This window comes from Aquarana catesbeiana, linkage group LG10 (genome assembly GCF_042186555.1).
Source record: "Aquarana catesbeiana isolate 2022-GZ linkage group LG10, ASM4218655v1, whole genome shotgun sequence".
Classification (NCBI taxonomy): Eukaryota; Metazoa; Chordata; class Amphibia; order Anura; family Ranidae; genus Aquarana; species Aquarana catesbeiana.
The window spans coordinates 2,514,369-2,536,020 of record NC_133333.1 but is presented as its reverse complement, the minus strand read 5'-3'; the positions used below and the strand labels follow the sequence as shown (position 1 = coordinate 2,536,020).

General features: G+C 51.2%; 1 protein-coding gene across 2 annotated transcripts in view; it reads left to right on the top strand.

Annotated features, from left to right (window-relative positions):
- Nucleotides 1-20,614, top strand: part of LDLRAD2 (low density lipoprotein receptor class A domain containing 2) — a 28,500-nt gene extending 7,886 nt beyond the window's left edge. Inside the window, exons 1-5 of one of the 2 annotated variants that reach the window (XM_073601462.1) lie at nt 642-1,047; nt 13,759-14,232; nt 15,676-15,840; nt 18,784-18,942; nt 19,601-20,614. In XM_073601462.1, the coding sequence (XP_073457563.1) occupies nt 954-1,047; nt 13,759-14,232; nt 15,676-15,840; nt 18,784-18,942; nt 19,601-19,842 (1,134 nt within the window). In that variant the 5' untranslated portion in view covers nt 642-953 and the 3' untranslated portion in view covers nt 19,843-20,614. Of the gene's footprint in view, nt 1-641; nt 1,048-13,758; nt 14,233-15,675; nt 15,841-18,783; nt 18,943-19,600 lie in introns of those variants that run through there. The other variant, XM_073601464.1, reaches the window with a different exon arrangement.
- Nucleotides 20,615-21,652: the final 1,038 nt, after the last annotated feature.

Genomic DNA, 21,652 nt, shown 5'->3' with positions numbered 1-21,652 from the left:
TCGGCCCGTCCGCAGAATTCCGATCCCCTCGGCCCGTCCGCAGAATTCCGATCCCATCTGCCCATCTGGAGAATTCCGATCCCCTCGGCCCGTCCGGAGAATTCCGATCCCCTCGACCCGTCCGGAGAATTCCGATCCCATCTGCTCATCTGGAGAATTCCGATCCCCTCGGCCCGTCCGCAGAATTCCGATCCCCTCGGCCCGTCCGGAGAATTCCGATCCCCTCGGCCCGTCCGCAGAATTCCGATCCCCTCGGCCCGTCCGCAGAATTCCGATCCCATCTGCCCATCTGGAGAATTCCGATCCCCTCGGCCCGTCCGGAGAATTCCGATCCCCTCGACCCGTCCGGAGAATTCCGATCCCATCTGCTCATCTGGAGAATTCCGATCCCCTCGGCCCGTCCGGAGAATTCCGATCCCCTCGACCCGTCCGGAGAATTCCGATCCCATCTGCTCATCTGGAGAATTCCGATCCCCTCGGCCCGTCCGGAGAATTCCGATCCCCTCGGCCCGTCCGGAGAATTCCGATCCCATCTGCTCATCTGGAGAATTCCGATCCCCTCGGCCCGTCCGGAGATGATTCATCCCGTCTCCTATCAGCCAGCAGTCAGAAGACAGAAGTAATGAAAGGATGACAGACCCCTCTCCTCAGTAGGGTGGTACATTGTTTATCACCCAGCGCTCCATCAAACTCTCATGGTCGTCATGGATACCAGGAGACACAAAGCCGCCCCGGCCGCAGACAATAGCCGACCTCGTCAAGTCATTGTGGACACAAGACCAACAGAAACCTTCATCCAGAGAAGTGGTGAGGAGCACCGAGGAGACACAAGTTTACTTACTGGAAGTGAAGGGTGTCAGAGCGCCCCCCAAGGCCCAGCTGTTACCCCCCCAATACCGGAGGGGTCCTGATCCTCCGCCGCAGATCACCGACGCTGAGAAAGGAATGTAGACATGGCTGTGAAGAAGGGGAAGAGTTTACGACCGCTGTCACCACTGTTTGTAGTCATGGGTTTAATGGTCGGGGCAGCCTACCCCCTAGAAACAGGTAGGTAACTGGAACTGAGCCGGGATGGGGGATGGGGGGGTGATTGATGATATGTTGTTGTCGGGCCGTCTTTAATATCTGAGGCTGTACGGTGCCGCCGCTCATTCTGGAGGTTGCAGGATTGTGTTCAAAGGATCTTCCCATCGGATTTCTTTTCATGGTTCTCCTCCGGCTTTGGGAAGGTTTGTCTGGTCTTTAGTGTGTTTCCTTGGTGGAGTCATTCATTGGTATTGTCTCTTCATCCCACTCCGGGGGGCTTACAGGTATGATCTGGGGGCACACTCCGGGGGGCTTACAGGTATGATCTGGGGGGACACACTCCGGGGGGCTTACAGGTATGATCTGGGGGGACACACTCCGGGCGGCTTACAGGTATGATCTGGGGGGCACACTCCGGGGGGTTTACAGGTATGATCTGGGGGGACACACTCCGGGGGGCTTACAGGTATGATCTGGGGGGACACACTTGGGGGGGCTTACAGGTATGATCTGGGGGGGACACTCTGGAGGGCTTACAGGTATGGTCTGGGGGGGACACTCTGGAGGGCTTACAGGTATGGTCTGGGGGGACACACTCCGGGGGGCTTACAGGTATGATCTGGGGGGCACACTCCGGGGGGCTTACAGGTATGATCTGGGGGGCACACTCCGGGGGGTTTACAGGTATGATCTGGGGGGACACACTTGGGGGAGCTTACAGGTATGATCTGGGGGGGACACTCTGGAGGGCTTACAGGTATGATCTGGGGGGACACACTCCGGGCGGCTTACAGGTATGATCTGGGGGGACACACTCCAGGGGGCTTACAGGTATGATCTGGGGGGACACACTCCGGGGGGCTTACAGGTATGATCTGGGGGGACACACTCCGGGGGGCTTACAGGTATGGTCTGGGGGGACACACTCCGGGGGGCTTACAGGTATGGTCTGGGGGGACACACTCCGGGGGGCTTACACGTATGATCTGGGGGGGACACTCCGGGGGGCTTACAGGTATGATCTGGGGGGACACACTTTGGGGGGCTTACAGGTATGATCTGGGGGAGACACTCCGGGGGGCTTACAGGTATTATCTGGGGGGACAATTTTCTGTTCATCCCACTCTGGGGGGCTTACAGGTATGATCTGGGGGGACACACTCCGGGGGGCTTACAGGTATGATCTGGGGGGACACACTCCGGGGGGCTTACAGGTATGATCTGGGGGGGACACTCTGGAGGGCTTACAGGTATGATCTGGGGGGACACACTCCGGGGGGCTTACAGGTATGATCTGGGGGGCACACTCCGGGGGGCTTACAGGTATGATCTGGGGGGACACACTCCGGGGGGCTTACAGGTATGATCTGGGGGGACACACTCCGGGCGGCTTACAGGTATGATCTGGGGGGACACACTCCGGGGGGTTTACAGGTATGATCTGGGGGGACACACTCCGGGGGGTTTACAGGTATGATCTGGGGGGACACACTCCGGGCGGCTTACAGGTATGGTCTGGGGGGACACACTCCGGGGGGCTTACAGGTATGATCTGGGGGGACACACTCCGGGGGGCTTACAGGTATGGTCTGGGGGGACACACTCCGGGGGGTTTACAGGTATGATCTGGGGGGACACACTTGGGGGGGTTTACAGGTATGATCTGGGGGGACACACTTGGGGGGGCTTACAGGTATGATCTGGGGGGACACACTCCGGGGGGCTTACAGGTATGATCTGGGGGGCACACTCCGGGGGGTTTACAGGTATGATCTGGGGGGACACACTCCGGGGGGCTTACAGGTATGATCTGGGGGGACACACTTGGGGGGGCTTACAGGTATGATCTGGGGGGGACACTCTGGAGGGCTTACAGGTATGGTCTGGGGGGGACACTCTGGAGGGCTTACAGGTATGGTCTGGGGGGACACACTCCGGGGGGCTTACAGGTATGATCTGGGGGGACACACTCCGGGGGGTTTACAGGTATGATCTGGGGGGACACACTCCGGGGGGTTTACAGGTATGATCTGGGGGGACACACTTGGGGGGGCTTACAGGTATGATCTGGGGGGGACACTCTGGAGGGCTTACAGGTATGATCTGGGGGGACACACTCCAGGGGGTTTACAGGTATGATCTGGGGGGACACACTCCAGGGGGTTTACAGGTATGATCTGGGGGGACACACTCCGGGCGGCTTACAGGTATGGTCTGGGGGGACACACTCCGGGGGGCTTACAGGTATGATCTGGGGGGACACACTCCGGGGGGCTTACAGGTATGGTCTGGGGGGACACACTTGGGGGGGTTTACAGGTATGATCTGGGGGGACACACTCCGGGGGGCTTACAGGTATGATCTGGGGGGACACACTCCGGGGGGTTTACAGGTATGATCTGGGGGGACACACTTGGGGGGGTTTACAGGTATGATCTGGGGGGACACACTCCGGGGGGCTTACAGGTATGATCTGGGGGGCACACTCCGGGGGGTTTACAGGTATGATCTGGGGGGACACACTCCGGGGGGCTTACAGGTATGATCTGGGGGGACACACTTGGGGGGGCTTACAGGTATGATCTGGGGGGGACACTCTGGAGGGCTTACAGGTATGGTCTGGGGGGGACACTCTGGAGGGCTTACAGGTATGGTCTGGGGGGACACACTCCGGGGGGCTTACAGGTATGATCTGGGGGGACACACTCCGGGGGGTTTACAGGTATGATCTGGGGGGACACACTCCGGGGGGTTTACAGGTATGATCTGGGGGGACACACTTGGGGGGGCTTACAGGTATGATCTGGGGGGGACACTCTGGAGGGCTTACAGGTATGATCTGGGGGGACACACTCCGGGCGGCTTACAGGTATGATCTGGGGGGACACACTCCAGGGGGTTTACAGGTATGATCTGGGGGGACACACTCCGGGCGGCTTACAGGTATGATCTGGGGGGACACACTCCGGGGGGCTTACAGGTATGATCTGGGGGGACACACTCCGGGGGGCTTACAGGTATGATCTGGGGGGACACACTCCGGGGGGCTTACAGGTATGATCTGGGGGGACACACTCCGGGGGGCTTACAGGTATGATCTGGGGGGGACACTCTGGAGGGCTTACAGGTATGATCTGGGGGGACACACTCCGGGCGGCTTACAGGTATGATCTGGGGGGACACACTCCAGGGGGTTTACAGGTATGATCTGGGGGACACACTCCAGGGGGTTTACAGGTATGATCTGGGGGGACACACTCCGGGCGGCTTACAGGTATGATCTGGGGGGACACACTCCGGGGGGCTTACAGGTATGGTCTGGGGGGACACACTCCGGGGGGTTTACAGGTATGATCTGGGGGGACACACTTGGGGGGGGTTTACAGGTATGATCTGGGGGGACACACTTGGGGGGGCTTACAGGTATGATCTGGGGGGCACACTCCGGGGGGCTTACAGGTATGATCTGGGGGGCACACTCCGGGGGGTTTACAGGTATGATCTGGGGGGACACACTCCGGGGGGCTTACAGGTATGATCTGGGGGGACACACTTGGGGGGGCTTACAGGTATGATCTGGGGGGGACACTCTGGAGGGCTTACAGGTATGATCTGGGGGGACACACTCCGGGGGGTTTACAGGTATGATCTGGGGGGACGCACTTGGGGGGGCTTACAGGTATGATCTGGGGGGGACACTCTGGAGGGCTTACAGGTATGATCTGGGGGGACACACTCCGGGCGGCTTACAGGTATGATCTGGGGGGACACACTCCAGGGGGTTTACAGGTATGATCTGGGGGGACACACTCCGGGCGGCTTACAGGTATGATCTGGGGGGACACACTCCAGGGGGCTTACAGGTATGATCTGGGGGGACACACTCCGGGGGGCCTACAGGTATGGTCTGGGGGGACACACTCCGGGGGGCTTACACGTATGATCTGGGGGGGACACTCCGGGGGGCTTACAGGTATGATCTGGGGGGACACACTTTGGGGGGCTTACAGGTATGATCTGGGGGAGACACTCCGGGGGGCTTACAGGTATTATCTGGGGGGACAATTTTCTGTTCATCCCACTCTGGGGGGCTTACAGGTATGATCTGGGGGGACACACTCCGGGGGGCTTACAGGTATGATCTGGGGGGACACACTCCGGGGGGCTTACAGGTATGATCTGGGGGGACACACTCCGGGGGGCTTACAGGTATGATCTGGGGGGCACACTCCGGGGGGTTTACAGGTATGATCTGGGGGGACACACTCCGGGGGGCTTACAGGTATGATCTGGGGGGACACACTTGGGGGGGCTTACAGGTATGATCTGGGGGGGACACTCTGGAGGGCTTACAGGTATGATCTGGGGGGACACACTCCGGGGGGTTTACAGGTATGATCTGGGGGGACGCACTTGGGGGGGCTTACAGGTATGATCTGGGGGGGACACTCTGGAGGGCTTACAGGTATGATCTGGGGGGACACACTCCGGGCGGCTTACAGGTATGATCTGGGGGGACACACTCCAGGGGGTTTACAGGTATGATCTGGGGGGACACACTCCAGGGGGCTTACAGGTATGATCTGGGGGGACACACTCCGGGGGGCTTACAGGTATGATCTGGGGGGACACACTCCGGGGGGCCTACAGGTATGATCTGGGGGGACACACTCCAGGGGGCTTACAGGTATGGTCTGGGGGGACACACTCCGGGGGGCTTACAGGTATGATCTGGGGGGACACACTTTGGGGGGCTTACAGGTATGATCTGGGGGAGACACTCCGGGGGGCTTACAGGTATTATCTGGGGGGACAATTTTCTGTTCATCCCACTCTGGGGGGCTTACAGGTATGATCTGGGGGGACACACTCCGGGGGGCTTACAGGTATGATCTGGGGGGACACACTCCGGGGGGCTTACAGGTATGATCTGGGGGGACACACTCCGGGGGGCTTACAGGTATGATCTGGGGGGACACACTCCGGGGGGCTTACAGGTATGGTCTGGGGGGGACACTCTGGGGGGCTTACAGATATGATCTGGGGGGGGACACTCTGAGGGACTTACAGGTATGATCTGGGGGGACAATTTTCTGTTCATCCCACTCTGGGGGGGCTTACAGGTATGATCTGGGGGGACACACTCCGGGGGGCTTACAGGTATGATCTGGGGGGGGACACTCCGGGAGGCTTACAGGTATGATCTGGGGGGACACTCTGGGGGGCTTACAGGTATGATCTGGGGGGACACACTGGGGGGCTTACAGGTATGATCTGGGGGGGGGCACTCCGGGGGGACTTACAGGTATGATCTGGGGGGGACAATTTTCTGTTCATCCCACTCTGGGGGGGCTTACAGGTATGATCTGGGGGGGCAATTTTCTGTTCATCCCACTTCGGGGGGACTTACAGGTATGATCTGGGGGGGCAATTTTCTGTTCATCCCACTCTGGGGGGGCTTACAGGTATGATCTGGGGGGGACACTCTGGAGGGCTTACAGGTATGATCTGGGGGGGGGCACTCCGGGGGGACTTACAGGTATGATCTGGGGGGGACAATTTTCTGTTCATCCCACTCTGGGGGGGCTTACAGGTATGATCTGGGGGGACAATTTTCTGTTCATCCCACTCTGGGGGGGCTTACAGGTATGATCTGGGGGGACACTTTCCTGTTCATCCCACTTCGGGGGGACTTACAGGTATGATCTGGGGGGGACAATTTTCTGTTCATCCCACTCTGGGGGGGCTTACAGGTATGATCTGGGGGGACAATTTTCTGTTCATCCCACTCCCGGGGGTCAGAGAAAAAAATGATAAAAATGTCCTATGTTTTACAGTGTCACATGACTGCCCAATTATCATTCAAAGTGTGACAGCGCTGAAAGCTAAAAATTGGCCTGGGCAGGAAGGGGGTTAAAGTGCCCGGTATTGAAGGGGTTAACTTTTCAGCGTTTGCAAAGCACAGAGCGTCAGCCTGGAAAGCCTATATGTTCCTCAGACATTGCAGAGTGTTGTGTTCACCTGAACGTCACCTGGGCTAAACACTCATGCCAATAGCTTTCTGCCAGGGGAACAATAGCAACTCAGTCTGGTTGTTGACCAAAATCAACTCAGCTTCTGGATGTGCTTTGCGTCCAATGTCCATGTAGATGCCTTCTAACAGAGCCTGTACCCATAAAGATAACCTGGCAGGATAGAAAAAAAAGAAAAATGGTGGCCACGACTGGCGGCGTGTAATTTTGGAAGCTGTAACCCTTACCTTAGTGAATCTCTAACCCAGCACTGATTTGCGGCAAATAAAATGAGTGCTGCATTTATGAAGTCCCTGAATATAGAAAGGTCTCCAGAAGGGTTGTCTGTGCGCTCTTGTTGTAGCTCCATCTGTAGAGCGCTTGTCTTGTAGTTTAAAGGTTGTGTGTTCAAATCTGCATGCAGGAAACCCACTTTTGTGTTTCATGCTTTTCAATTGTTCCCATCATGTCGTATTTGGCGTGATGTTGGTGTGCTGCTGTTGAATACTGGAAGCCCTGGCTTTCTTAGTTCGAATTTGATGTGGTAACTATAAAGTGTTTTGTGGGCCACTAAATTTTTTTCTGTTGATCTCAGCCTTCTATCTTCAGTATATAGTTCCGCAGAGAATTTGTGTTGTTGGCTAGAGCCTGTGGTGCATGGTGTTGGTGTGCTGCTGTTGAATGTGGAAAGCCCTGGATTTCTTAGTTCGAATCTCTGATCTGCTACTAGTTTTATGTTTCAAAGGCTTAGAGAGTCTAGATCCATGATATAGGTCCACTAGCAACGTATTCTGCTGTCTGCAGGTTCCGTGGCACAGCATGTAAGCTCCTGACGTTTGAATCAGAGGGCTGTAGGTTTGATTCCCATGAGTGAGCAAAGATGGTTCCTCAAAGTAGCACCAAGACTTTGGAGGTTGTGTGGATGCAATTAAGTGGTCAGGATTAAGTTGGTGGTGCGGACCACTGTTGGTTGGGCTTGAGTGAGCCTGTGACCCCCTAGACCTGGGGCTAGAATACTGTGAAGGAGAAGGGCATGTTGGTAAAAAATATGAGATTTGTTTGGTAAATTGTTAAAAAAAAAAGATTTCCTTGGTAATCCACCCATTGTACTTTCAATGGCACCCATCTGTGCTTTCTCTATTCTATCACCCCTTTGTTCCACAGCTTGTGATTTTCATTCACATGGTTTCAAGGACACCCACTTGATGGTTCATTGAGGCTTCTTTCACATGGTGTCAAGGTCACCCGCTACATGGCTGGAACTCATTTCATTGAGGCTTTGCTTGCATGGTGTCAGCTGACCCACTTGATGGTTACATGGCTGGAACTCATGTCATTGAGACTTCATTCACTTACTGTCAAGGTTGCCCACTTGATGGTTACATAACTGGAATGCATTTCATTGAGGGGCATGGTGCCAAGGTCACATGGCTGGATTTCATTGAGGCTTCATTCGCATGGTTTCAAGGTGACCCACATCGTAGTTACACAGTGAGAAGGTCTGCTCCTCAACCTCTCATTACACAGAGGCGCCTCTTTGCCACCAAGCACATAGTTGCTGTTCCGCCCCACACAGCTCTGAGTAGACACCTGTTTGGTCTGCTTTGGGAATTGAACTCACAGCCTTCCAATTCCTTGCTCATTGTTCTACATGCTGCACCACAGACCTGGATGTGCTAAGCCTGCCAGCAGTGCCTATACATCCTAAATTCAGCCAAGATTCAAGCTGCAAAGTGTAGTAACCCATAGCAACCAATATGCACAGGATTCAAAAGAAGATTGGTTGCTATTGGTTTCAGCAGTTTGTACAACTTTAATAAATAAATCTGGAAAGCTGACCATCTGAGGATTTGAACTCATGGCCGTTTCATTTGAGAGATCACCACCATACCTCCAAGGCTATAGTCTCAGATGGTGAGTTGTGCCCCAAACCAGAGTTGTAATATCATGACATAAAATATGATCGGTGTATTAATGTTCAAACATTGTACTAAATTGCCATCATCTAACAAAAACGAATCTCCCAGTTGCCCTTCCAAAGGATATTCCCATCTGGTAAAACTCTATTTTCAAGAATACGTTACCTGAGTCATTATCTTAATTGCTGCTTGCAAAGTACAATAACCCAAAGCAACCATAACGTAATAACACCTAGTCTGAAAGTTGATTGGTTATTATGGGCTTCTTCAGTTTTTCATAACTTTAATAAATAAATCATTGAGAAGGTGGCTGCTTGAGGATTTGAACTTGCAACCTTGTTGTTTGTGAGATCAGCAACATACATACAGGGCCATTGTCTCAGAGGGAGGTTTTGCATTAAAACTAGCGCTTTAATATCATTAAATAACACATGACTAGGGGCTTAATATTTGAATATTTTACTAAATTGCAACCATCAGACCCTAGACTAGTCTGCCACTTGGTCTAGACTAGAGGAAATTCCAATTTGGTAAAACTGTACTTTCAAAAGTCCACTGCCATGAACCACAGAGCACTCAACTGCTGCCTACAAAGTGCAGTAATCCATAGCGATTAATAAGAAAGGATGAGTCCTCTGAAGGTTGATTGGTTGCTTTAGGTTTTTGCAATTTAATAAATTAATCTGAAAGGGTGGTCACCTAGGGATTTGAACTTGCAACCATTTTACTAGCTAGTCCAGTGTCTTACATACAAGGCCACCGCCTCAGATGGTGGAGAGAGCTCAAAACTACACCTTTAATTGAATGGAATACCATGTGACTAGTGGATAAATAGTCACACAATTTACTAAACTGCCACCATCAGACCTAGACAAATCTCTCACTGTGCCTAGAGGAAATTCCCATCTGCAAAAACTGTACCTTCAAGAGTCCATGGCCACAAACTACAGGGCATTATCTCAACCGCCGCCTACAAATTGCAATACCACATAGCAACCAATATGGAGGGACACCCCATCTCAAATTTGATTGGTTGCATAAGGTTTCTGCAACTTTAAAAACTAAATCTTAACAGGGTAGCCAGCCACCTGAGGATTCAAACTTGCAACCATTTATGTGCTAGCTCAGTGGCATACATACAAGGGCATTTTCTCTGATGGAGAGCTGTTCGCAGAGCTTTAATATCATGGAATACCAGATGACTAGTGCATTATTAGTCAAACATTTTACTAAACTGCTACCATCTGACCTAGACTAGTCTCCCACTTCCGGTCCTCCTAAGTGCACTTTCAAGACTCCATTGCCTTGAACCACAGAACACCATCTCAACTGATGCCTACAAAATGCAGTAACCCCCAGCAACCAAGTGCCTAGTCTGAAAGCTAATTGGTTGCTATGAGTTTCTGCAACTTTAATAAATAAAGCTAAGGAGGTGGCCACCTCAGGATTCAAACTAACAAGCATTATATTTATGTAACCACTGCCGTACACACAACACTACCAACAAAGGTGATGGGATAGCTTAAACCAGTAGTTGTAATATCATTACATGTTATCATATTTGTGGCTACATATCTAAAATGTTACTGAATTGCTATCCCCAGACTTAGATTAATCTCCTACTTGGTTTACTAAGGGATCTTCTCATCTGATACAAATGTAGTTTTACCAGGCCATTCCCTTGAACCACAGAGTACAATCTCAACTGCTGCCTAAATGTTCAATAAAGAAGTCTGAAAGGGTAGTTATCTGAGGATTTGAACTACACAACCCTTTGCTTGTGACAACACCAGCATAATCTCAATGCCATGGCCTCAGACACTATGTAAGCTTTTGACCAAACTAAATTAGTCTTTCACTTGGCCTACTAAAAGATCTTTGCATTCGGTACAACTCTCCTTTCAAAAGTAAAGTCCCTTAAACCTTAGGATATCCTCTTAACTGATGCCATTAACTTCAAGATCTTTCACCAGACATGATCTCCATCTCAACAGTCTTCAACACTGACCTGGTTTACTAAGGAATCTTCTCATTTGGTAAAACTGATGTTTCAACAGTCCGTTCTCTTGAACCACAGGGCACAGTCTAAACTGCTGCATAAATCTTCAATAAAGAAGTCGTAGGTGGCAATCTGAGGATTCAAACTCACAGACCTTCACCTACAAAAACACCAGCATATACTCTAGGCCACAGCCTCAGAGGATAGCTTGCTTGTGACCAAACTAGACTAGTATCTCATTTGGCCTACTAAAATATCTTTGCATCTGGTAAAACTCTCCTTATCAAAAGTAAAGTACCTTAAACCATAGGATATCATCTCAACTGATGCCATTATTTTATATATAAAGGAAGACCTGTGGATGTGGTGTATCTGGATAGAGGAATGCCTGTGGATGTGGTGTATCTGGATAGAGGAATGCCTGTGGATGTGGTGTATCTGGATAGAGGAATGCTTGTGGATGTGGTGTATCTGGATAGAGGAATGCCTGTGGATGTGGTGTATCTGGATAGAGGAATGCCTGTGGATGTGGTGTATCTGGATAGAGGAATGCTTGTGGATGTGGTATATCTGGATAGAGGAATGCCTGTGGATGTGGTGTATCTGGATAGAGGAAGGCCTGTGGATGTGGTGTATCTGGATAGAGGAAGGCCTGTGGATGTGGTGTATCTGGATAGAGGAAGACCTGTGGATGTGGTGTATCTGAGATAGAGGAAGACCTGTGGATGTGGTGTATCTGAGATAGAGGAAGACCTGTAGATGTGGTGTATCTGGATAAAAGGAGACCCGTGGATGTGGTGGATGTGGATAGAGGAAGGCCTGTGGATGTGGTGGATCTAGAAAAAGGAAGACCTGTGGATGTGGTGTATCTGGATAGAGGAAGGCCTTTGGATGTGGTATATCTGGATAGTGGAAGACCTGTGGATGTGGTGTATCTAGAAAAAAGGAAGACCTGTGGATGTGGTGTATCTGGATAAAAGGAGACCTGTGGATGTGGTGTATCTGGATAGAGGAAGACCTGTGGATGTGGTGTATCTGGATAGAGGAAGACCTGTGGATGTGGTGTATCTAGAAAAAAGGAAGACCTGTGGATGTGGTGTATCTGGATAGAGGAAGGCCTTTGGATGTGATATATCTGGATAGTGGAAGACCTGTGGATGTGGTGTATCTAGAAAAAAGGAAGACCTGTGGATGTGGTGTATCTGGATAGAGGAAGACCTGTGGATGTTGTATACCTGGATAGAGGAAGGCCTGTGGATGTGGTGTATCTGGATAGTGGAAGACCTATGGATGTGGTGTATCTGGATAGAGGAAGACCTGTGGATGTGGTATATCTGGATAGAGGAAGACCTGTGGATGTGGTGTATCTAGAAAAAAGGAAGACCTGTGGATGTGGTGTATCTGGATAGAGGAAGACCTGTGGATGTGGTATACCTGGATAGAGGAAGGCCTGTGGATGTGGTGTATCTGGATAGAGGAAGACCTGTGGATGTGGTGTATCTGGATAGAGGAAGACCTGTGGATGTGGTGTATCTGGATAGAGGAAGACCTGTGGATGTGGTATATCTGGATAGAGGAAGACCTGTGGATGTGGTGTATCTGGATAGAGGAAGACCTGTGGATGTGGTGTATCTGGATAGAGGAAGGCCTGTGGATGTGGTGTATCTGGATAGTGGAAGACCTGTGGATGTGGTATATCTGGATAGAGGAAGACCTGTGGATGTGGTGTATCTAGAAAAAAGGAAGACCTGTGGATGTGGTGTATCTGGATAGAGGAAGACCTGTGGATGTGGTATACCTGGATAGAGGAAGGCCTGTGGATGTGGTGTATCTGGATAGAGGAAGACCTGTGGATGTGGTGTATCTGGATAGAGGAAGACCTGTGGATGTGGTGTATCTGGATAGAGGAAGACCTGTGGATGTGGTATATCTGGATAGAGGAAGACCTGTGGATGTGGTGTATCTGGATAGAGGAAGACCTGTGGATGTGGTGTATCTGGATAGAGGAAGGCCTGTGGATGTGGTGTATCTGGATAGTGGAAGACCTGTGGATGTGGTATATCTGGATAGAGGAAGACCTGTGGATGCGGTGTATCTGGATAGAGGAAGACCTGTGGATGTGGTGTATCTGGATAGAGGAAGACCTGTGGATGTGGTGTATCTGGATAGAGGAAGACCTGTGGATGTGGTGTATCTGGATAGAGGAAGACCTGTGGATGTGGTATATCTGGATAGAGGAAGGCCTGTGGATGTGGTGTATCTGGATAGAGGAATGCCTGTGGATGTGGTATATCTGGATAGAGGAAGACCTGTGGATGTGGTGTATCTGGATAGAGGAAGGCCTGTGGATGTGGTATATCTGGATAGAGGAAGGCCTGTGGATGTGGTGTATCTGGATAGAGGAATGCCTGTGGATGTGGTATATCTGGATAGAGGAAGACCTGTGGATGTGGTGTATCTGGATAGAGGAAGGCCTGTGGATGTGGTGTATCTGGATAGTGGAAGACCTGTGGATGTGGTATATCTGGATAGAGGAAGACCTGTGGATGCGGTGTATCTGGATAGAGGAAGACCTGTGGATGTGGTGTATCTGGATAGAGGAAGGCCTGTGGATGTGGTGTATCTGGATAGAGGAAGGCCTGTGGATGTGGTGTATCTGGATAAAATGTGACTAAGGGGTGTACTCACTTTTGTCAGATATTGTAAATGTATAATAATTATAGTGTGTGACTCTGGGGGGAGGGGACATTAGAGTGTAAGCTCCTGTGGTGCAGAAATGACTGGTTTCCTTTCTCTCTGGCAGGGAATATGGTGGATTTCTGCGGTCAGATAATTAAAGGGGACGGGATGATAGTGAATTCTCACGCGGACTCCAGGAAATATTACTTTGTGTCGGTGGGGACGGACTGCCGGCTCACGATGGAAGCTGCGACTCCGAAGGACAAGGTCCAGTTCCAGTTCCGGTTCTTCCTGGTGTACAGCCTCCTGCGAATGTCCAATATGAGGAGCCCGGGGCAGAACAGCAGTGCACACGCTCCGTCCTATCTGGAGACCCCCGGCCCCTCTGGATCTGTCAGTGACCCCTGTAATGCTGGCTCCTACGTCCAGTTCTATGACGGAAAAGACCTCCATGCGGAACCTCTGGGTACCCCGCTATGTGGAAAGACCATCCCCCGGCCGGTCCTGTCCACCGGCAACTACCTGACCCTTCGCCTGGTCACCCGGGGCCAGCAACCCAGGGTGGACTTTGTGGGAGACTTCACCTCCTTCCGGATCGGTAAGGATCCCCCCCCCCATTGGTTGTTTCATACTTTGCAATCAGAGAACAGGAAGATTTGTGGGCTCAGAGATCTTGTGTATTATACTGAATAAACCTGTTTCTGTAGAACTTAGAAACCCAGATGTTGTATTCTAAAAGCAGCGGCAAGCCTGCTGATGTCACAGGTTTGCTAATCTGACACAGCTGCTCTTATAATTCAACATGTAAACGGTCCCACAGATCTCTAAATCCTGTATTTCACCAGATAAGCTCCGTTTACTGTTAAAAATAAGTGTGAAATGCAAAACTCCGGTGGGTGTAACAAGATGTCCTTCTCGGTCTATCCTTACTGAGGAGTGCCGGGTGTAGCAAGATGGCGGCGATGGAATGTCACTTCCGTTACAAGTTCTGACTGGTCACCAAATCTGATGAAACACTGGCGTTCTGTCAGAAAGTCACTACCCATCAGAATATGCAACCGAAGCGACTTGCATTGTGGCCATCTTGGTACACCCCGCACTCATCCAAAGTAAGCAGAGAGTTAGAAGTCGGCAAGCGGACATCTTGTTACACCCACCAGAGTCTTGCTTTTCACGGTTATTTTTAACAGTTAACAGAGTTTATCTGGTGAAATACAGGGTTTTAGAAAACCATCAAACTGTTTTGATGTTGAATTTTAAAAGCAGCGGCGAGCCTGCTGATCTCACATGTTTGCTAATGTGACAGAACACCGCTACTTTTAAAATAAAACATCAAAACAGTGTTACGGACTTCTAAATCCTGTATTTCACGATATAAGCTCCGTTTACTGTAAATAAGTGTGAAAAGCAAGACTCTGGTGGGTGTAACAAGATGTCTGCTTTCCGACTTCTAACGAGGACGAGTGCGGGTGTCCCAAGATGGCCGCAACGCCGCTTCGGTTGCATATTCTGATGGGTAGCGGCTTTCTGACAGGACACCGGAACAAAAGTGAGTGCTACACAGTGAAAATGTCGCCATTGTAATCCGGGAAAACCGCAAGTGATGTCAGGTCATCGCTTCTGGGTTACCATAGTAGACAGCCGATCCCGGATTTGTTCGGCTTTCCAACAAGCCAGGTGGAGGTGCCAGCTGGTCGCTCTGGTCTTCTGGTGGAATGGGAAAGCCCAAGCAGGGGGGGGGGGGTTGTTAGTTAATGGTTAGGATTTCTATTACAAGAAAGCCTGCTCTAAAAAAAACGGTGCCGGGGCGACGCCGGCATAACCACCAAGTGCAGCGATGCTCCGGTACATGGCTGGTCTGGAAGCGGGTATACCAGGACTAACTGTTGGGTATTAGCCGTTGTATGCCCCTCGTACCCCTCTGTTTATTGGGGTGTCATTGCCGATGTCAGTCCTCAGGGATCCGGTCATAGATATTGGTGAAGCCCCCCCGGGACTCCCCTTCTTATAACCTATCCTCCCCCCCTCCCCCTCCCCACAGGATTCAACACCTCGGAGTGCAGACCGGAGCCATACTTCTACTGCCACAATGGGAAGTGTATCCCCTCCAGCCTGGTGTGTGATGAACGGGACATCGATAACTGCGGTGACGGCAGCGACCAGTCCGCCAGTCCTCCCGCAAACTGCCAGCGAGACAGGGGGAGGGGTAAGTGCTCCGCCTCCAATTCCTGTATCCATGTCTGATTGGGATCCAAGTGATGCAAAGACCCCCCCATTGGGTAGTCAGCGGTGCACACCGACCAGTGAAGGCTCTCTGCGCTCCATGATGGCCGCGTCACACTAACAGACACATTGGGGGTTGTGCTTTACTAAAGGCAAATAGACGGTGCACTTTGCAAAGTACGGGTGCTCCAGAGCTTAGTAAATGAAGTAAACCTTCACTTTGCAAAGAATACCCAATCACGTGCAAGGAAAATAAAAAAAAAAAAATACATTTTTGCTTGCACATGATTGGTTGATGGAAGTCAGCTGAGCTTCTGCTCCTTCATTAAGCTCATTAAGTGTCTATTCGCCTTTATTAAAGCACAACCCCAATGTGTCTGTTAGTGTGATGCCATGGAGCCCAGAGAACCTTCACTGGTCACTGTGCACCGCTGAATACCCAACAGACCCAACCCCCTTTATGTCACACCAAAAATGGATGGGGGGGGGTTAAGTTTTCACTGTTACCTAGGGATTGGTTGGAGAGATTTCCCCTCACTTCCTGTCCCGCTGACAATGTTTTATCAGACAGGAAGTGGGGGAAAATCTGCAACAAGCACTCCTATAGAAAATAGAGGGTGTGCAATGTTCACTCCTTTTTTTTTTTAAAGATGAACTGACACTTTGGTGGGAAGAATGTCCCTTACGTTGGTCTTTGGGAAGATTGTTTCCCAAATTATAGTGCGGTACAAATCCATCAGAAGCCAAGCCATGTCACTGACCAGCAAAGCCAAGGAGGATCTAGTATTGTAATATTACTCTTTGGCCACAAGAAGGAAATGTCAGCCCAACTCTCCTCTGTTATAGAGACCCTCCTGGGTCCCCTATCAGTGTGTACGCACCGCTGTGTTCATTGCTGGAGCTCCGCTACATCAACTGGATACAAATTCCTGACACAGCTCCAGAAATTTGCCTTTGGGTTGGGTAGGGCAGCGGTTCATATCCTCAGTCCTCGAGTACCCCCAACAGGCCATGTTTTGGGAATTTCTCTTAGATAAAATAGCTTTGCAAAATACCAAGCCATTGACTTTGATTTAAAGCACCTGTGCAAGATAAAGGAAAACCTGCAAACATGGCCAGTTGGGGGTACTTAAAGACTGAGGTTGAGAACCACTGGTGTAGGAAACTCTGCCATCCCTGGGTAGGGGGCGGTTTCCTCCCTGGGTAGAGGGCGGTCTCCTCCCTGCATAGGTGGTGCTGGGGCACCGTCCTCCTTGGGTATGGGGCAGTCTTCTCCTTGGGTAGGGGGCAGTCTCTTCAGGTAGCGGGCAGTCTGCTCCCTGCACAGGGTGGCACCAGGGCATCATCCTGCTTGGGTAGGGGGCAGTCTCCTCCTTGGGTAGGGGGCAGTCTTCTCGGGTAGGGGGCAGTCTGCTCCCTGCACAGGGTGGCACCGGGGCATCGTCCTCCTTGGGTATGGGGCAGTCTTCTCCTTGGGTAGGGGGCAGTCTCTTCAGGTAGCGGGCAGTCTGCTCCCTGCACAGGGTGGCACCAGGGCATCATCCTGCTTGGGTAGGGGGCAGTCTCCTCCTTGGGTAGGGAGCAGTCTCCTCGGGTAGGGGGCAGTCTGCTCCCTGCACAGGGTGGCACCGGGGCATCGTCCTCCTTGGGTAGGGGGCAGTCTCCTCCCTGGGTAGGGGGAAGTTTTCTCCCTGCATAGGTGGCGCTGTCCTTCTTGGGTAGGGGGTGGTATTAATTATTTTCGCCTGTTGGTGATGTATAGAGGAGATGTCAGACACAACCATTCTAGTGGAGTGGAGGAGGTGATGGATTGGTTTGTGTTTTGAAGGCATCTCTTTGTACATTAAGCCAGTCTTTAGGACAGCAGCCATCGGAGGCCCTGCCCCCATACCCAGCACAGGCCGCCATGACTCCATACCCAGCACAGGCCGCCATGCCCCCATACCCAGCACAGGCCGCCATGCCCCCATACCCAGACTGGCCACCATACCCAGCACAGGCCGTCATGACCCCATAGTCAGCACAGGCCGCTATGAATCCATATTCAGCACAGGCCACCATAACTCCATACCCAGCACAGGCCATCATGCCCCCATACCCAGCACAGGTCATCATGATCCCATACCCAGCACAGGTCACCATACCCAGCACAGGCCATCATGCCCCCATACCCAGCACAGGCCACCATACCCAGCACAGGCCATCATGACCCCATACCCAGCACAGGCCGTCATGACTCCATACCCAGCACAGGCCACCATACCCAGCACAGGCCATCATGCCCCCATACCCAGCACAGGCCGTCATGACCCCATACCCAGCACAGGCCACCATACCCAGCACAGGCCGTCATGACCCCATACCCAGCAAAAGCCGCCATGCCCCCATACCCAGCACAGGCCACCATACCCAGCACAGGCCGCCATGACCCCATATCCAGCACAGGCCACCATACCCAGCACAGGCCGCCATGACCCCATACCCAGCACTGGCCGCCATGCCCCCATATCCAGCACAGGCCGCCATGACCCCATACCCAACACAGGCCGCCATGACCCCATACTAGCACCTGATACAAGTTGTACAAGTGTGAATGGAGCTTCAGTAAATCCACCCCATAGTGTTCCTGTTACATTTGGTTTTACGTTCCTGTAATGCCCGCCATTTATACCTTCAGTGTCACAGAGTCAGGTCAAGGACCCCTATGATGGCACTTCCCACCATATCGCTGGTCAGTTCTGCAGTCCATTGATGGCATACATAGAATATTCAGTCATGAAAAGTTCATTTCTGACTAGCCAGCTTCATCTTGGTTTGTCCTGACTACGGGGACATCATTCAGGACACCATACATATTTATTACACCATGTGCTTCTACCTAGGAATTCACTGATAGCTGTGTGTGTTGTATGATTGTACTTTGCAGGAATGGTGGAATCCAGGACCCCCATAGAGGCCATGGCCACCAGCCCAGCCACTTCCACCGCCCTGCAGGCCACCTCCTCTTCTAACCTGAGCTGTGGGAGGGATGGGAACCGCAAGCTGCTTCTTCCGGAAAGTGTCCAGCCTCACGGATCAAACACAGGTACCCCCCTCACCCCCTCCTCTATCCTATAGGTGTTCTCTAGAGAGAGGATAGCCACATAATTGCCAGCCTTATGGATGGATTTTCTGTCTCTGTCCCCATAGACTTCTATCAGGTCAGGGAAAATCATGTGTTCTACAGACGAGGCTACCTTTGGCTTTCAGGTGACCATGTCAGGAGCAGACACAGGGGAACTGATAAAAAGGGGCAATGTGTGAGTTCAGGCTTCTCCAGTATGACATGTGATTGGAGGCGATAGTTGGAGCTCATACACTCCACCCTTCATCCCACAGAGCATCTTAGTAACTTGCATTAAGGGATCCAGGAGGGAGGGGGTGGCTCAGATCGGACTTGGAATAAAGTCAGTATTTGCATACTTCATATACTCTGGGTTTGGGGAGCACAGTTGAGGAATGTTCTTGGGTGTCTCCTGTATATAGTGTCCTCCCCACATGAGCTGTTCTCTGCATGCTGACATCACACAGAGCATAGATGGGTTGTCATGTTTGTGGTCCTCTTTGGTATAACAATATTTCCTCTTTTGTGAAACATTTCCCCCCTCTCGTACATTACCCTTGTATACACAGCGCTGTGCATAGTGTGGGGAATGTGGTGTATTTAATGGTAATCAATCCTCTTTCATGTATTCTTGTTTCAGAAAGAAGATCGTTCCTCTACTTGTACGTCATCCTGGGCTTAGTGGTCGGCGTGGCTCTCTTGTTTTGGTGTTGCTGGTCGCCGGGCTGGTTTATATGGAGGATCAGCATCTGCCGCTTCATCCCTTGCTGTAACTCTTTCTGCGCCTCCTGCCACCTCTGCACCCGCAGCTGCGTTCTGAGGGACAAAAGTCGGCCTAGTAAAGTGACGCCTCAGAGCACGGCATCGACTGTGCCCGTGTGATCATTCAGCTCTGTGCCATGTGACTGGCCCAACATGGCTTGTTCCCAATTCTGCGCCATATGGGGGACCCAACATGGCCTGTTCCCAATTCCCATGCTATGTGACCAACCCAGCATGGCTTGTTCCCATTTCATGTGCCATATTATGGACCCAACATGGCCTGTTCCCAATTCCTGTGCCATGTGTTCAACCCAGCATGGCCTGTTCCCAATTCCTGTGCCAAATTTTAATGACCCAACATGGCCTGTTCCCAATTCCTGTACCATAAGATGGACCGAAACATGGCTTGTTCCCAATTCCTGTGCCATATGATGAACCCAACATGGCCTGTTCCCAATACCTGTGCCATGTGTTCAACCCAGCATGGCCTGTTCCCAATTCCTGTGCCAAATTTTAATGACCCAAAATGGCCTGTTCCCAATTCCTGTGCCATAAGATGGACCGAAACATGGCTTGTTCTCAGTTTCTGTGCCATATGATGGACCAAAACATGGCTTGTTTCCGGTTCCTGTGCCATATGATTACCAAAACATTGCTTGTTCCCAGTTCCTTTTCTATCGGAAAAACTTAGTGGCTCACATGGAGAAGTGGGAACTCTTGCTGGAGATTGTGGGTAAACGTCTACCTCTATCCAATCACAATCACTCAGATTATCATCAGACACGGATCTCTGACTTGTTGGACAACAAGATGATGGCATCCACCTGGCCTTTTATATTTATTAGCTTTGTGTACAAATTATTTCTTCTGTAAAGATAGAAAATACACCTTCATGGAGCCTGCATGATTATTGGTTTGCGGTGTTGTGGCTGTGACATCACGAGACCACACGACATTCGGTGTTACAACTTCTGGTTTATTGGTTAGTTGTGAAACTCAAGGCAAGGTGATGACAGAACTAAGTGCTGGGAAGCCTAACCCCCCCCCCACACACACACACACTCCAGTGTCAGGAACAAGGAATCCAGCCCCCTTCCCCCTCCAGTGTCAGGAACAAGTATGCAATAAATAGGCCCCTCTGTGTACTCTATACCCAGCCACATAGGCCATGGTGTATAGGTGTCTGTGGTCCTCATTGTCACCAGTCAGTGCGGGTTAGAAAATGAAAGAAGGTTTGGATTGGTTCCTGTGAGCCCACAATGTTATCCCCTCTGGCATGGCAAAATGTACCATTCATAGACATCCCCTTTCTGCCTCTCTGTATGTTGGGTAGCTGCCAGTAAATACTATAGATGAGCGAGGCCTGTCGGTCTCTAATCTCCAGTCAGCCTTGTAGACTATCATCATTTATTTTTGTAATTAGCTGTGAATGGGCCCAGCAGCTATGAATGTCTTTGCTTGTAAGATGTAGTTTAGATCAGCCATTCTCAACCAAAGTTCCTCTAGAGGTTGTTAGAGTTTCTGTGAGTTTTGGCTGATTGATGGTGCATGCATGGTTCTGGAGCCCATGCCACTTGTTATAGCAAGCTGCATTATACCAGTGATCTTTTTAGTGGTCTGTAGGGGTAGCAATCTGTAAAGGGGGTATTCTTCCCTCTGACCACCATTTTAAGGAGCATTACTCCCACCAACCACCAACGTGAGGGGCATTCTTCCCACTTACTGCCAATGCAAGGGTCATTCTTCCCACGGACTGCCAATGTAAGGAGCATTCTTCCCACTTACTGCCAACGTAAAGGTCATTCTTCCCACCGACCGCCAACATAAGAAACAGTCCTCCCAAAGACCAACGTAAGGGACATTCTTCCCACCAACTGCCAACATTAGGGACATTCTTCCGAAAGACCAACGTAAGGGTCATTCTTCCCAC